Source organism: Otolemur garnettii, unplaced genomic scaffold (genome assembly GCF_000181295.1).
Source record: "Otolemur garnettii isolate 467f Iridium unplaced genomic scaffold, OtoGar3 scaffold00052, whole genome shotgun sequence".
Classification (NCBI taxonomy): domain Eukaryota; kingdom Metazoa; phylum Chordata; class Mammalia; order Primates; family Galagidae; genus Otolemur; species Otolemur garnettii.
Window position 1 is genome coordinate 3,862,829 of NW_003852447.1, and position 14,600 is coordinate 3,877,428.

Consider the following 14,600-nt stretch of genomic DNA (forward strand, 5'->3'; position numbering starts at 1 on the left):
GCCGTCATTGTTGTTTGGCAGGTCCGGGCTGGGGATTCGAACCCGCCACCTTAGGTGTACATGGCTGGCGCCTTAGCCAGTTGAACTATAGGCGCCGAGCCGATATTTTTTTAAAGTCAGTGATCCATAGAAAATTTGAAACAACAGAACAGTGAGCACAACTTCTATACTCTTGTCTAGATTCACCAACAACCTCTTAACCATACTTTTTCTGCCTTTGTTGCCATACACATTTCTCTTTTGCCAGACCATCTAAAAGTAAACCATAGCCATCAGAAATATGCTATTTTAATTATTACTTTATCTGCTGCTTAGTGCAGCGGAACAAGAATACTGTAGTTTGTTGTGTAATTGGTGCTAAATGTTAAGACATTAGTGCTTCTTATCTGATGTCTTGGGTACATTTTGTTAGAGTCAGAGATACTCAGATTAGGGTTATTTTCATAACAATCCCTGTGTGACGCTTAATTTCTAAAGTCTGTGTGATCACAGAAGAAATATTTGACTAGTTGTTAGTACATTTAAGGCCCTAAAATTTAGTGGCAGTAGTGTTCTTGAATAAAAATAAAGTTAAAAATAGTTAAAATACTACATGTTTTTAAAAAATGTCTTTGCTTTTACATGATAACCAATTTGGAAAAAGGAAAAGTTCAGTATTTGAAGTAGAACTTGAATTACAACTTGAATCCGTAATTGGTTGGAAGGTTTATTTATTGTTACAAATTGGTGCTTTCTGATGGAAAATGCATGCATTGTAATCACTTAAGCTAAATATGACTACAACTGTAAGAGCTTTTTTTTTTTTTTTTTTTTGGTCTAGGAGATTTTGATGAATTCACTCAAGATAATAAGGACATCATTTTGAAAAGCATAGCAGAAGACCTTCGTAATCACTTGCCTCTAGAAGCTATGCTTTCTTCAGAACAGCTAGCCCTTCAAAAAGTAAATACATTACAATAATTTGCTCTTAGTGCTACTTAAGCATTCTCCTATTTTTCCTTAACACCTTTCTCATCTAATTAGTCCTAACTTCAGTTGTAAGTAGTTTTTCATTTAGTGCTTCAACTATGTCCCCAGTTCTTCTGAGTCCTTAACCCAGTGGTTCTCAACCTTCCTAATGCCATCCATGGCCGTTTAATACAGTTCCTGTGGGTCATGACCCACAGGTTGAGAACCGCTGCCTTAACCCTTTGTCTCCCTAGTGCTATTCATTCAGCAAATATTTTCTGAGAGCATCCTGTTTGCTAAGCTTTCAAAAATAAAAAACAATCACTGCCCTACAATGGCCAACAATATAGCCCTGCCTACACAATTGTCTTGGTTTTCTCTTCACTGTTCCACTCGCCCCACTCTTTTCAAGGGTGAAGCTCATGGTATATTTCTTTCTCCTATATTCACATTGCACATTTTTCCTTATTCTTCTGTTCGTTGTTTTTTTTTTTTTTTTTTTTTTTTTGAGACAAGAGCCTCCAGCTGTCCCCCTGGGTAGAGTGCTGTGGCATCACAGCTCACAGCAACCTCCAACTCCTGGGCTCAAGCGAGTGTCCCACCTCAGCCTCCCGAGCATCTGGGACCACAGGCACCTGCCACAACGCCCAGCCATTTCTTGGTTGCAGTCGTCATTGTTGTTTGGTGGGCCTGGGCTGGATTCAAACTCGCCACCCTGGGTGTACGTGGCTGGCGCCCCAGCCACCTGAGCCACAGGTGCTGAGCCTATTCCTTTATTTTTAGAATTAGTTCTCATTTTTCTTCTCCATATAGCCCCCTCATTCAAGTTCCTTCAAATCCCAGGCCTCCTGAGTCCTATGTTATGAATATTGTTTTATAAAACAAAGCTAATAATAACTCTTCTTTACCAACTAATCTAAAAAACAGCAATCCTCTGTGTGGTTTTCAGCCTATAATACTGGAGAAGAAAAATGAAATCCTGTACACTTTTTTTTTTTTTACTAATTTTTTTTTCCTAAAAATCAGGTCTCACTCTGTCACCCTGGATAGAGTGCCCTGCTGTGGTATCATCGTAGCTCACAGCAACGTCAAACTCCTGGGTTCAAGCCTCCTTCTTGCCTCAGCCTCCCAAGTAGCTGGAACTGCAGGCACGCTCCACCATGCCTGGGTAGTTTTTTTGTTTTAGTAGAGATGAGATCTCACTCTTGCTCAGGCTTGTCTTTAACTTCTGAGCTCAAGTAATTTACCCACCTCAGCTTTCAACAGTGCTAGGATTATAGCCATCCAGATATTGAGAGTAGATTCTCAATGGAGGAACATAGTGAATAGTATAAAAATTGAGAGAAATATTTATGATATAGTTTGGCTTTTTTTTTTTTTAAGACAGGATCTCATTCTGTCACCCAGGCTGGAACACAGTGGCATGATCATAGCCCACTGAAGCCTTGAACTCTTAGGCTCAAGCAATTATCCCACCTCATCCTCCCAAGTAGCTAAAGTGTCACCAGGCCCAGTTAATTTTTTTTGTTTTGGCTCTGCGCCTGTGGCTCAAGCGGCTAAGGCGCCAGCCACATACACCTAAGGTGGCAGGTTTGAATCCCCAGCCCAGACCTGCCAAACAACAATGATGGCTGCAACCAAAAAATGGCCAGGCGTTGTGGCAGGCGCCTGTAGTCCCAGCTACTTGGGAGGCTGAGGCAGGAGACTTGCTTGAGCCCAGGAGTTGGAGGTTGCTGTGAGCGTGATGCCATGGCACTCTACCCAGGGGGATAGCTTGAGGCTCTGTCTCAAAAACAAAAAAAAAACAAAAAAATTTTTTTCTTTTTGTTTTTAGATATGGGATCTCACTATGTTGCCCAGGCTGGTCTCAAACTCCTGGGCTCAAGTGATTCTTCCGCAGCCTCCCAAAGTGTTGGGATTACAGGCATGAGCCACTGCACCCTGCCTGAATATTATTAATAAAGCAGTCTTATTGTATATACCACAATATATAAGATGAGAGGGGAAAAGTATTCATTGTATGTTAACAGCTGATCGACAGTCTTTTAACAAATTAAGGTCTTTTTATCTTCACTTTCTTTCTTTATAGATATCCATACCTGATTTTTACATATTTATAACATAGTTTTCATTGTGTAAGTGGATATATAATTTGTAGGTAGCCAAATAGGATTCTTTATTATAGTTAAAGTAGGAGTCAGACACTTTCCTTTGTAGCCACTCCCTATTATAACTTATATCACGAATATGAATAAAGGGCTAGTATTTGTAAGCATTAATTTTTTTTGTTTTTTTTGTTTTTTTTTGTTTTTGAGACAGAGCCTCCAGCTATCCCCCTGGGTAGAGTGCCATGGCATCACGCTCACAGCAACCTCCAACTCCTGGGCTCAAGCGAGACTCCTGCCTCAGCCTCCCAAGCAGCTGGGACTACAGGCACCCGCCACAATGCCCGGCCATTTTTTTTTTTTTTTTGGTTACAGCCATCGTTGTTTGGCGGGCCCGGGCTGGGGATTCGAACCCGCCACCTTAGGTGTATGTGGCTGGCGCCTTAGCCGCTTGAGCCACAGGCACTGAGCCAGCATTAAGTTTTAATAACATTTTTATTATTTATTATTTGCCTAGAATGCAAAGTTTTCAAATAATAAAAATTTGCCTAGAATGCAAAGTTTACTTGTTAATATTACTTGGTAAGTCACTGCCATGTAGGACTCAGAAGACCTGGTATTAGTTTCAACTTTCCCCTCTACTATTTCAAGAAATCTCTCTGGGTATCAATTTCTTTGTCTGTAAAATATACTATAATACTTAGGATGGGCAAGATGATCTCTAATATTCCTTTCAACTAAAATTCTGTGTATTCTTCAAAGCTATTTTGCATCATTCTAGGTCAAATAAAAAGTTGCTGGGGTCTCAGAAATAAAATGAAAAAAGAACAGTTACTGACTTGAATAAGTGAAATTTATGTTTCTGTGCCTTCTTTTTGCTCTCAAAATTTTAGCATATGAACCACTGATGTTTTGCCTTATTTAGCAATAAAAGGAAATTTCTTTGTACTGAGTTTCTTTTGATGTTTTTCTCTTCCCACCAGATGCAGCAGCAGCCAGACCCCACAGTTCACGTTGATGCATTCCTTTATGATGAAGACTTTATTGATTCATTATGTGAGGAGGGAAAAATGAGCAGAAACTACTGTATGGTGTGTGGCTCTCACAAGACAGCACCTTTAGGTAGGGGCTCCGGCATGCAAATCTGATGACTTTGTATGTGTACTTTTTTTTTACATGTCATGAGTATACAAATTTTTGACCAAGCCATTCAGTATTTTTTTAAACATCTACAGCAATTAAGGAAACTGAGTATTAATAGAAATTTTATATAGGGAGGCTAGGCTACTTATTGTTCCCCAGGGCACATCTACAAACTATTTTTCACACTTAAAAACTATTTAATTAGAGGTAACTCTTAGATTCAGAAACTAATCAGAAGTGACTGAATCCTTGACCACCAACTCATAACTCTACATACTCAACAGAGATTAATAATATTAACCATACGCTGATTTACAATGAGAAATATAACTTCCAAGGGAGCTGAAATGTTCTCCCTATGAAAACATTTACTTGAGAAGTCATACAGTGAGCAGATGTTATTGGGTGGGCATGGACTCAGATGACAGAGGTAATCTTGAAAAGCAGTTTATCAGGCCATAATGTGACCGAGTGAAGCATCCTGAACTATAACAGAGAGCAACTCTAGTGACAGGCTCCTGCATCTCTGCCCCTCAGCCTCAGTACCTATGTCCAAAATACAAAACTATACTAATTCTATGCTGCCAATATGTTAAGGCTTCTATTGATACATTCTTTGTTCAAACTAGGTATGATTGGTCTGTTGCTTTAGGCAGGTATCTCCCAGCTTAATTAGATTTAGAGTTGTTGTACAGGGTGGGCTATCCCTCCTGGTAAATAATTTTGTGCTTATAAGTATGTTACTCATTGAGGAAATATTCTCAAAGGTTAACAACTACCAAATTTGGAATATGTTGCTAATACAAATATATTTTACCTATATTATAATTTGGGATTAAATTTCTCTGATTTACTGGCTTAAGATTCTATTTCTGGATAATACTTCTAATTTCTTTTTGAGGTAGTTAAAATTCACAAAATGAAAAGGATGTGGATAAGAACAACAGAGTAAAAACTAAAAAGTGAATTATAACACTATGTCAAATAGATCTCTGATTTATAGCAATTCACAGGAGAGCTATAATCGGCAAGTAATAATTTGAAGATTTATCTGCCTATAAAAACCAAGTTTTTAATGACTGGGTACCCAGGCCAGCCCAGATAAATATAGTGACTCAGAAACATCTATTGCTATGGTAAACGCTTCCTCCCACATGACATGGGGCATGTCTAGCTACAGGACATTAACAGTGACTCTGTAGCTCAGAGAAGTACAAGTATGCCAAAGAGAATGATGAGCATGATGATCCTAGGGAGATAAGGACTACACTGGTCAAGCCCGCCCCACTAAGAATTACTCTGAGACCTGGTCTCAAAGGATTGGCCTGCCTGCTTCCATTTTCTTTGCCACTATCTATTTGTTGTGACCAAAGTTTCCCCCTTCCTGCCCATTATATTATGTAGAATATAATATAGTAAGTCTTAGGGTTACCTCCATATCAGAAGAAAGCCAGACTCAGGCTATCCCAGATGCTTACTTCATGACAGCAATTGGAGTGAGAAGATAGACTGAGAGGCTAGAAATGTGGCAGTTAAGCTAAGCAGGATAAGAGCAATTTCTGGAGTTATCTTAATCTCGCTTCATATCACTTCTCTCTTGTACTCCAGGACACATTCTAGGTTGGTCAGGGCCACCACGTCACATAACTCCAGAGATGGGTGTTTGTTGGGTAGTATAACATCGTTGTAGCAGTATAAGGCAGTTCTGAGGTTTGAGTCTGGGGTTAAGTGAGAAAGTCCGATGGTATGGAAGTTAGAAAACCATTCCAGGCAGCAACAGGTCATAGGGAGAAGAAGAAGGGAAAACCCAGGACATCCCAAGAAGGGCACAGGGATAGGGATGGTCATCTAAGTAACTGTTCCCTTGAGGTCTTATATGGCAGAGACTAAATATTTATTCTTTAGTTACCATTTAGAGTATAAAAACAAAGTTATTTTTTTTCTAAATAACCTCTGGATTTCATTGGTTAGGGAAAAAAACTGTGATATATATCTTATAAATATAGGTAAAAAAATTCAAAGTACAGAATGTTATTATTCATGCCTAAGCAAATTTGACGTTCACTCTGTTCTAATTCTCCAGGATTTATTTCTCATTCCTTCTCCCTCATGGAATTGAAGTTCATGTATCATCATGTTCTCCCTGATCTGTCCGGAAAGATCTTGGTTGATGTTGGTTCCAGGCTCGGCACAGTCCTTTATGGGGTAAAGTCCAGCTTGTGGACATACTCAACATTTGGAAAATACTTTCTTCTCCTGCTAACAACAGCTTTGCCTGCCACCATGCAAGGTGACAGCTTGGCTTTATTTATTAAAGTAACAGAATAAGGAGGTTAAAATAGTATAGCATCAGCAAGAATTTAAATTCTACTTGATGGTAATAATTGAATTTGGAATTTTAAAGGCAGGCTGTATGATTTTCTATACTACTTTGTCTCTGCAACAAAAATGAAGGAATATCAACAAAACAGAAGCAGGTGACTTTCATGACACTTTTGCTATCCTATCGGTCACTGCTGTCTTCTAACCCTTTCGTTTTTTGGTGCCATTCTAAATTGGTATGCTGAGCTTTGATAAGAACTCTTATAAAAAAACTGACAAATTAACTTGACCCAAGAAATTGCTGTATGGCCATAAGCAAGTCAGTTAGCAACTTGGGGCTTCTAGTGCCCCATCTGTAAATGAGCACTAAATGATAGCCAACGATACATCTTGCTCTAATTTTCTATGATCCTCAGTTTGAATGTTTGTTTCTAAAGTATCTCTTCAAAGTAGCATTTTAGAAAAATTCAAATCATGAGGCTTTCTTATGTTCTTAAACAGTTTTATCAAAAAACTCTAATGTGGTTTCTGGTTGTCATTAGTAGACTTGTTAAAACATGTGGCCAACAGCCCTCGAGATTCATGCCAGAAACAAGCACTATCAGTTCCCAGCATCATGGCTTGTTTTCAACAGAAAAAGTTAACTCTTTAGTGCTTAGTTTATTTTTCAGTGTTCAAGACTCAATTAGGAAAGGTAGCCATAATAGAAAATATACAATTTATCAAATTGTTGTTTACTTGGAGAATGTCAGAGACTGATTATTTACCATACTTTGCCTACCCTAGTCAATTTTCTGATTTGTTTGAAAAGTGTAAGGCTAATATATTTATGCTCATAGTGTCAGCATTGAGAAATTTTAAAATATTGTCATTTTTATTCCTATTAGTCACTGATTAAGTCAATAAAATTTTTTTGAATGCCTGCATATGCCCTGTTGAACATACTCTAAAAATCTATGATCTACAGATATAAATTTGGTTTTTACATAAGTTGCTATTAAATGATCTTCAGAAAATGATTTGGTCTTTCCCTCCAAATTATTGTTTTATTGTTACTGCAACCAAAACTAGAAATATAACAATATATAGTCAGTTCTTGATTATCCTTATTAATTAACTGGTTGATTATCTTTGACAAATCACCAGGCTGATTTTCCTAACCCAAACAGTACCTCAGGCCAGCCTCTCTACTGGCACACTGTGCATGATTTTCCATTGTATTCCCCACAGCTTAACTCCTTCTTGCCTTCCTCTGATGTAACTTCCCAAGAAATTACAGAAGTTGGATATTAAACAGAATTTTCTCATTCTGACTTTGTTGAATACCTAGTTTTATCAGGAAAAAATTATCTTTAAAACTATAACTATTATAAATAATGAGAATTAATGAACTACAATCAAGGCCTTGATCAGTAAGAGTCTTTCAAGTTCTGAAAGTTGCAAGTTTTATATAAGCTACATGATGTTATTTATCTTTCACTTTATTTTTACTTTATTATAGTTTTTTAAATTTGGCTCTTTAAATTTCAACTAGAAGTTAATTTATTTGCTCCATTACATATCTCCCTATTTTAGGGTTATCTTTACAGTTCAGCAGTGCAACTCTATGGAGTAGAACTGAATGGAGATTTTTGCCGGTTGCAGGAAATGATCATAAAAAAATACCAGTTCACTGACAGAATACAGGTACCTTTTAAAATATATTTTCTTGTTGCTCATTATATAACTTAGCCAAATCTCTTCTTGTGATGTTTTCAAATCTCTTTTGGTTGCCATTGTGTATTAACAGATCAAGTTGACTTAATCTTTCAAAATATTAATAGAGATGAGTTATTATAATTGTATCCTACTCATATTTCTCTTTCCTAATTTTATTAGAAAATAAAATTTTTTTCTTAATTTTCTTCATATCAGCTGTGGTTCTTTTTTTTTTTTTTGACAGAGTCTCACTTTATCTCCCTCGGTAGAGCGCTGTGCCATTACAGCTCACAGCAACCTCCAGCTTCTGGGCCTAGGTGATTCTCTTGCCTCAACCTCCCGTGTAACTGGGAGTACAGGTGCCTATCACAACACCCGGCTATTTTTTTGTTGCAGTTTGGCTGGGGTCAGACTTGAACCCGCCACCCTCAGTACATGAGGCCGGTGCCCTACCTGCTGAGCCACAGGCTGTGGTTCTTATAGCAGCATTTTTTAATCTCTAGAGGTTGGCTAGAAATGTATTTTAACTCTGAATTTTGAAAGTAAGCAAAAGGGCTAAGTAATGATCACCGTTCTTTATCTTCCTGTATGTAAGGTTTCAGGAGGTATTGTGGGTACCACAGAATAACAGTTCATAGGGAAATGCCTTGGGTTAGGCTATGACAAAAGTTTTTTCTTTTTCCCTGTATTTAAGGTAAAAAATAAAAAGGCAAAGGAATTTTGTGGCTAATGTAGTCCTGGTTATCATTTCACTAAAGATCCTACACTCTGATGGCAATGCAGAGAAATACTGAGTATCTCTAATGTTAAGGGCAATCTGATGTTGAAAGACATACCTCAGTAAGTTTAAGGGTCTAGTCAGTCCCTTTTTTTATAGAAGGAAATTATTTTATTCCCTCCTCCTCTCCTGTTTCCTGTCTCTCTTATTTCTTCTCTCTGTCTCTCTCACATCAGAGAGGCAAAGGATTAGAGTAAACTCATTGCCCAACAATAAGTTCATTATCCCATATGTAGTAAACAATATAACATGCTGCTCTTACATAATAAGAATTATGTAACTAACAGGAATTTCAATTTAATCGAAAAGCGAGATTCAATATTATGAACTCTTAAGGATCATAGCTTATAAATGGATTATCAAATAATGATTTTTCTAAGAAGATGGAAAAGGTGTACAAAATACACATTTATTTACATTTTAAAAGATTTCTATCCCTTATTTTTCAAGGGAAAATACACAGATACACACCCACCCATTTGCCTGGCTTACTTTCCTGGCTTGTGGCTTATGTGGCCATCAGCAGCTCTATGTATAGTAAAAAGCTGTTTTTATTCCACTTTTTGTCTATTGGAAACCTTTACAATTTCCTTCCTTGAAACTAAAGACAAACGGATTTTGAAGGGTGCTAAAATCAACAACTCTAGGATTATTTTTTTTAATAGTACCAGTTAAGGCTTGGCGCCTGTAGCTCAACCGGCTAAGGCGCCAGCCACGTACACCTAAGGTGGCGGGTTCGAATCCCCAGCCCGGACCCGCCAAACAACAATGATGGCTGCAACCAAAAAAAAAAAATAGCCGGGCGTTGTGGTGGGCGCCTGTGGTCCCAGCTACTTGGGAGGCGGAGGCAGGAGACTCGCTTGAGCCCAGGAGTTGGAGGTTGCTGTGAGCTGTAATGCCACGGCACTCTGCCCAGGGGGACAGCTTGAGGCTCTGTCTCAAAAAAAAAAAAAAAAAAATAGTACCAGTTAAAATCTAACTGGCCTCCAAGGCATACTCTTTGCTTTTTTGTTTGTTTTTGTTGTTTGGTCTTTTTAACTAGAGCTTTCCTCAAGAATTCTAGAAATCCTTGGTTGCCTGCTTATACTTGAGAGTGAGAAACAAAAAGCTGAAGTGCTGAGCACCTGAGTGAGGATTGTGAACTGTGGGCTTTGCTATTAAGTGGTCTTGTTGGGCAGTTAATTAGTTGGGAAATATCTAGCAAGGTATCTTAAGTAAACCTCTATTCTTTTGTTGGAGTTGGAAAAAACTGTATAAGGGGCTGGCTGCTTCCTAAACTGACTTTCAAGCAAATTCCCTTATTTTTAGTATTTCTCCTACTCTTTGACCTGGGACCACCAATTATGGCCCTTTTGGAGATTCTGTATTATAAATAAGGTTTGAATTTTTTTTTTCCTTAATTGAGACAGAGTCATTTTGTTACTCTTAGTTGAATTGAGACAGAGTCACTTTGTCACCCTCAATAGAGTGCTGTGGTGTCATAGCTCACAGCAACCTCAAACTCTTAGGCTCAAGTGATTCTCTTGTCTGAGCCTCCCTCGTAGCTGGGACTATAGGCACCTGCCATAAGGCCCAGCTATTTTTTTGTTTGTTTGTTTATTTCATGTTAGCAGGCCCAGGCCGGCTTCGAACCCACCAGCCCCACGTAGGGTGCATGCGGCTAACACCCTAACCACTGAGGAACAGGCACCCAGCCAAGATTTGAGTCTTAACTTTTAGCATTTGTAGCTTGGAAATCAATTTTCTTAGGTCTCCTAACTTCCTTACTACCTCCCCTTTTTCCCCTAACTTATAAATGTTTTATGTATATTGTTTCTTTTCCTATTCTTCCCATCTTTATGGGCTTACTTCTTTTTAAAAAACCTTATACTGTCATTATAATGAGGTTTCAGTACTATAGAAAAGTACATGTATATGTTTTATCTACTACCTTTATATGGAAGGCCAATGGGTTTAAATTCTTCTTTCTTCCCTTTCCTCTAGGGTAGAGGTAAATTTTCCCTGGTTTGTCTCCCTGGTGTTGGCTTATTCGTTTGATGGCATTTATATGAAATCATTGCCCTAGCTTGTTCACCTCATTACTAGAAATAACATATTTGAGAGCAGCTATTCTTTCTCATACATCATAGTATATATCCCTGCATAGTATCTTACACATAGGTGGGTACACATTAAATATGGCTAAATTAATTTTGGTTGCCTTGTGGCCTCTGCATTGCCAGCATTCCAGAGTTTTCCCATAACTACTCTTTGGGGTTTTCCTGGGAACTCCAGAGCACTATAATTGATCCACCTGATTCTTTTTTTTTTTTGAGACAATGTCTCACTATGTCACCCTGGGTAGAGTGCCATAGCATCACAGCTCACAGCAACCTCAGACTCTTGGACTTAAGCAATTCTCTTGCCTCAGCCTCCCAAGTAGCTGGGGCTATAGGTGCCCGCCACATTGCCGGGCTATTTTTGTTGTTGTAGTTGTCATTGTTGTTTAGCAGGTCCATTTGAACCCGATAGCCCTGGTATATGTGGCCGGCTCCCTAACCACTGAGCTACGGGCGCCGAGCCACACCTGATTCTTTTTTTACGCTGTGTAGTGGTAGGGTCTAGAGATGGGAAAGGAAAAGGGGAGGACTGTGTCAGACCTGTGATGTGTAAGTAAGTTTATATATCAATTTCTTGTCTAAACTACATATCTTATCTAGAAAACTTGAAGTGACTGGTTTTTTCTTTGTATTGAAGAATATCTCAAGGCTGTATTTAGAGGCCTCAGGCCATCTTAATTTAAATTATTTTAGCAATGTTACTTTAAACAAAAAAAAAATTTTTTTGAAAATCACATAACATTCTAAATATTATATAAGACCAAATGCTCATTTGAAAAGAAACAAAGTAAAACCTTTTTTCTCCTCCTTTTTATGTTTTTATTTTTTTTTTTTTTTGTTGTTGTTGTTGTTGCAGATTGGCCAGGGTTGGGTTCGAAACTGCCACCCTCGGTGCCCTACCCACCGAGCCACAGGCACTGCCCTTCCACTTTTTTTTTTTTAATCTTTTTTTTTTCTTTTCTGAGACAATGTCAAGCTGTCACCCTGGTAGAGTGCCGTGGTGTCATAGCTCAGCAACCTCCAGCTCTTGGGCTCAATCAATCCTCTTGCCTCAGTTTTTCTATTTTTAGTGGAGACAGGGTCTCGATTTTGCTCAAGCTGGTCTCAAACTTGTGAGCTCAAGCTATCCACCCACCTCAGCCTCCAGACTGCTAAGATTATAGGCATGCACCACTGTGCCCAGAATTCTCCTCTTTTTAAAATAAAATTTCTTATGCTTTTAAGAAAATGTTTCCTCTTGGTGTTCTGCCTATTGGCTACAAGACTTACTGTAATGTAAGTTAATTTTTTGAGGTGTACAGTTTTTCATTTTGTTTTTTTGGGAGGGGGTTTTGAGACAGGGTCTTACTCTGTTGCCCAGGCTAGAGTGTGGTGGTATTATTATAGCTGGTTGCAACCTCAAATTCCTGAGCTCAAATGATCGTCCTGCTTCAGCCTCCTAGTAACTGGGACTACAAGTGTGTGCTACCATGCTCAGCTAATTTTTTTTTTTTAATTTTTTGTAGAGACAATGTCTCTCTGTGTTGTCCAGGCTGGTCTCAAACTCTTGGCCTCAAGCAACCCTCTCACTGTGCTAAGGTTAAAGGTGTAAGCCACTGCACGTGGCCTATGTACAGTTTTTAAATAAATTGTTTTGTTTACTTTTTGGGGTAGGATACATTCAAACTATGTTTAGATGACGACTTAGACAAGACCAGTTAACATGTTAACATTTTGTAATTTATAACCTACTTTTATAGTTATTATCTGGTCTCATTTGATTCCATGAATCAGGAGAGATATTATTCCTTTTTATTGATGAAGAAATTGACTACCTAAGAGTACACACCTAGTTGGTGACAGAACCAGAATTTGAACTTAGGTCCTTTGACCCTTATAACTAGTGTTGTAGTGGAAAAAACTCTGAACTTGAAGTCACAAGAGCATAATTATGACTAAGTAAATAAGTCTAAAGCAAATGAATTTTCCCAAGTTCATGGCTTTTACTAGATATTTTAATATCTCCTATAAGCAGCAGTATTATACTGACTTTCTCCCATTTTCAGAAGTGTTAACTGTTCATATTGCTTCACAGCAGAAGTCAACCAGTGGACACTTGGTATGTGTTTGTTTGTATGTTCTACAATCCTTGTTCTCTGACATGAACTCATTTTTCTTTAGGTGCTTCATGCAGACATCTGTACCCAGGGTTTGCTTCTGCAAAATGCTGATGTTGTTATCATGAATAATGTCTTTGAATATTTTCTTAATGAGGCAGACCAGGCCAGGTACGTTATTTATTCAAACAAAAAATTTGTTTGTTTTTTGAGACAGAGCCGCCCGCCTCGGCTTCCCAGAGTGTTAGGATTATAGGCATGAGCCACCACACCCAGCAAAAAATTTGTTATTACATATATCTAGCAAGGCTTGAAAAGAGATTAGTAAACCAAAAATGTTTACCTATTAAACTTTTTAAGAAAAACATCAACTGTGAGATTATATGCATGAGGAAATGTATAAAGGAAAAATAAAAACACACTTTCATTGTCTAACTTTGTAAAATGTTATATGTAATTTTTGACTGATGTAAAATGATTTCATGACCCAAATACCTAGCAGTGAGGGATACAATAAGATTATCAGTTCCCAGTGGGCCTTTATAGTTATTCTTTTGCTTCAGTTTTCTTTTCTATCAAATAACATATCATAGTGCTATCCTATCACAAAATAATGGGAATTAACTAAAGCTTGTAAATGAGTATATAAAACAAGATGTAAGAATACTAACCTGGACAACAATGATTAATTTCAGACTTTAAAAGTGTTCTTAAGGTAGCAATACTACGTTCCTGGATAGGATGTCCTGATTAGAAAATTCTCCTGTAGTCTGTCGTTTGAGATGCTGATCTTGTGGTCAGTTAGGCTTGCTGATTAATTTGTTTTCATAACATCATTTGGGTACTCAAGATGTAGGAAAGCTTCTTTCCTTGTGTATGAAAGGGAGATCTACTAACATGTGTGGATTAGTGCATCAGTAAGGTTCCTACTGCAGAGAAATAAAAATGCATGTAGGTATAGACCAGAAATAATTAACACTGTGTGGAATACTGAATAGCTAACCTCTTTATTCTCTCCCTGCTATTTTACCTTCTCTGTATTCTTCTGTTTCTCTCTCCCTGTCTTTCTCTCTTTCTCAAATACACACATATCCCACCATACTAATTGCTGCAAGGTTACGATCACTGTAAAACTAACAATTTAGGGCGGCGCCCGTGCTAAGTGGGTAGGACACCACCACATACACCAAGGCAGGCAGATTTGAACCTGGCCTGCTAAACAGCAATGACAACTGCAACAAAAAAATAGCTTGTTGTCCCAGCTACTCAGGAGGCTGAGGCAACAGGATTGCTTAAGCCCAAGAGTTAGTGGTTGCTGTAAGCTGTGATGCCACAGCACTCTACTGAGGATGACAAAGTGAGACTCTGTCTCAAAAAAAAAAAAAAGGCTCGGCGCCTATAGCTCAACCGG

General features: G+C 38.2%; 1 protein-coding gene across 1 annotated transcript in view; it reads left to right on the top strand.

Annotated features, from left to right (window-relative positions):
• LOC111726038 overlaps positions 1 to 14,600 on the top strand; it is a 36,690-nt gene that overhangs the window by 11,997 nt on the left and 10,093 nt on the right. The window contains exons 2-6 of the mRNA XM_023514393.1: positions 821 to 942; positions 4,037 to 4,175; positions 6,280 to 6,401; positions 8,094 to 8,204; positions 13,254 to 13,360. Coding sequence (XP_023370161.1) covers positions 821 to 942; positions 4,037 to 4,175; positions 6,280 to 6,401; positions 8,094 to 8,204; positions 13,254 to 13,360 — 601 coding nt within the window. The remainder of the gene's footprint in view (positions 1 to 820; positions 943 to 4,036; positions 4,176 to 6,279; positions 6,402 to 8,093; positions 8,205 to 13,253; positions 13,361 to 14,600) is intronic.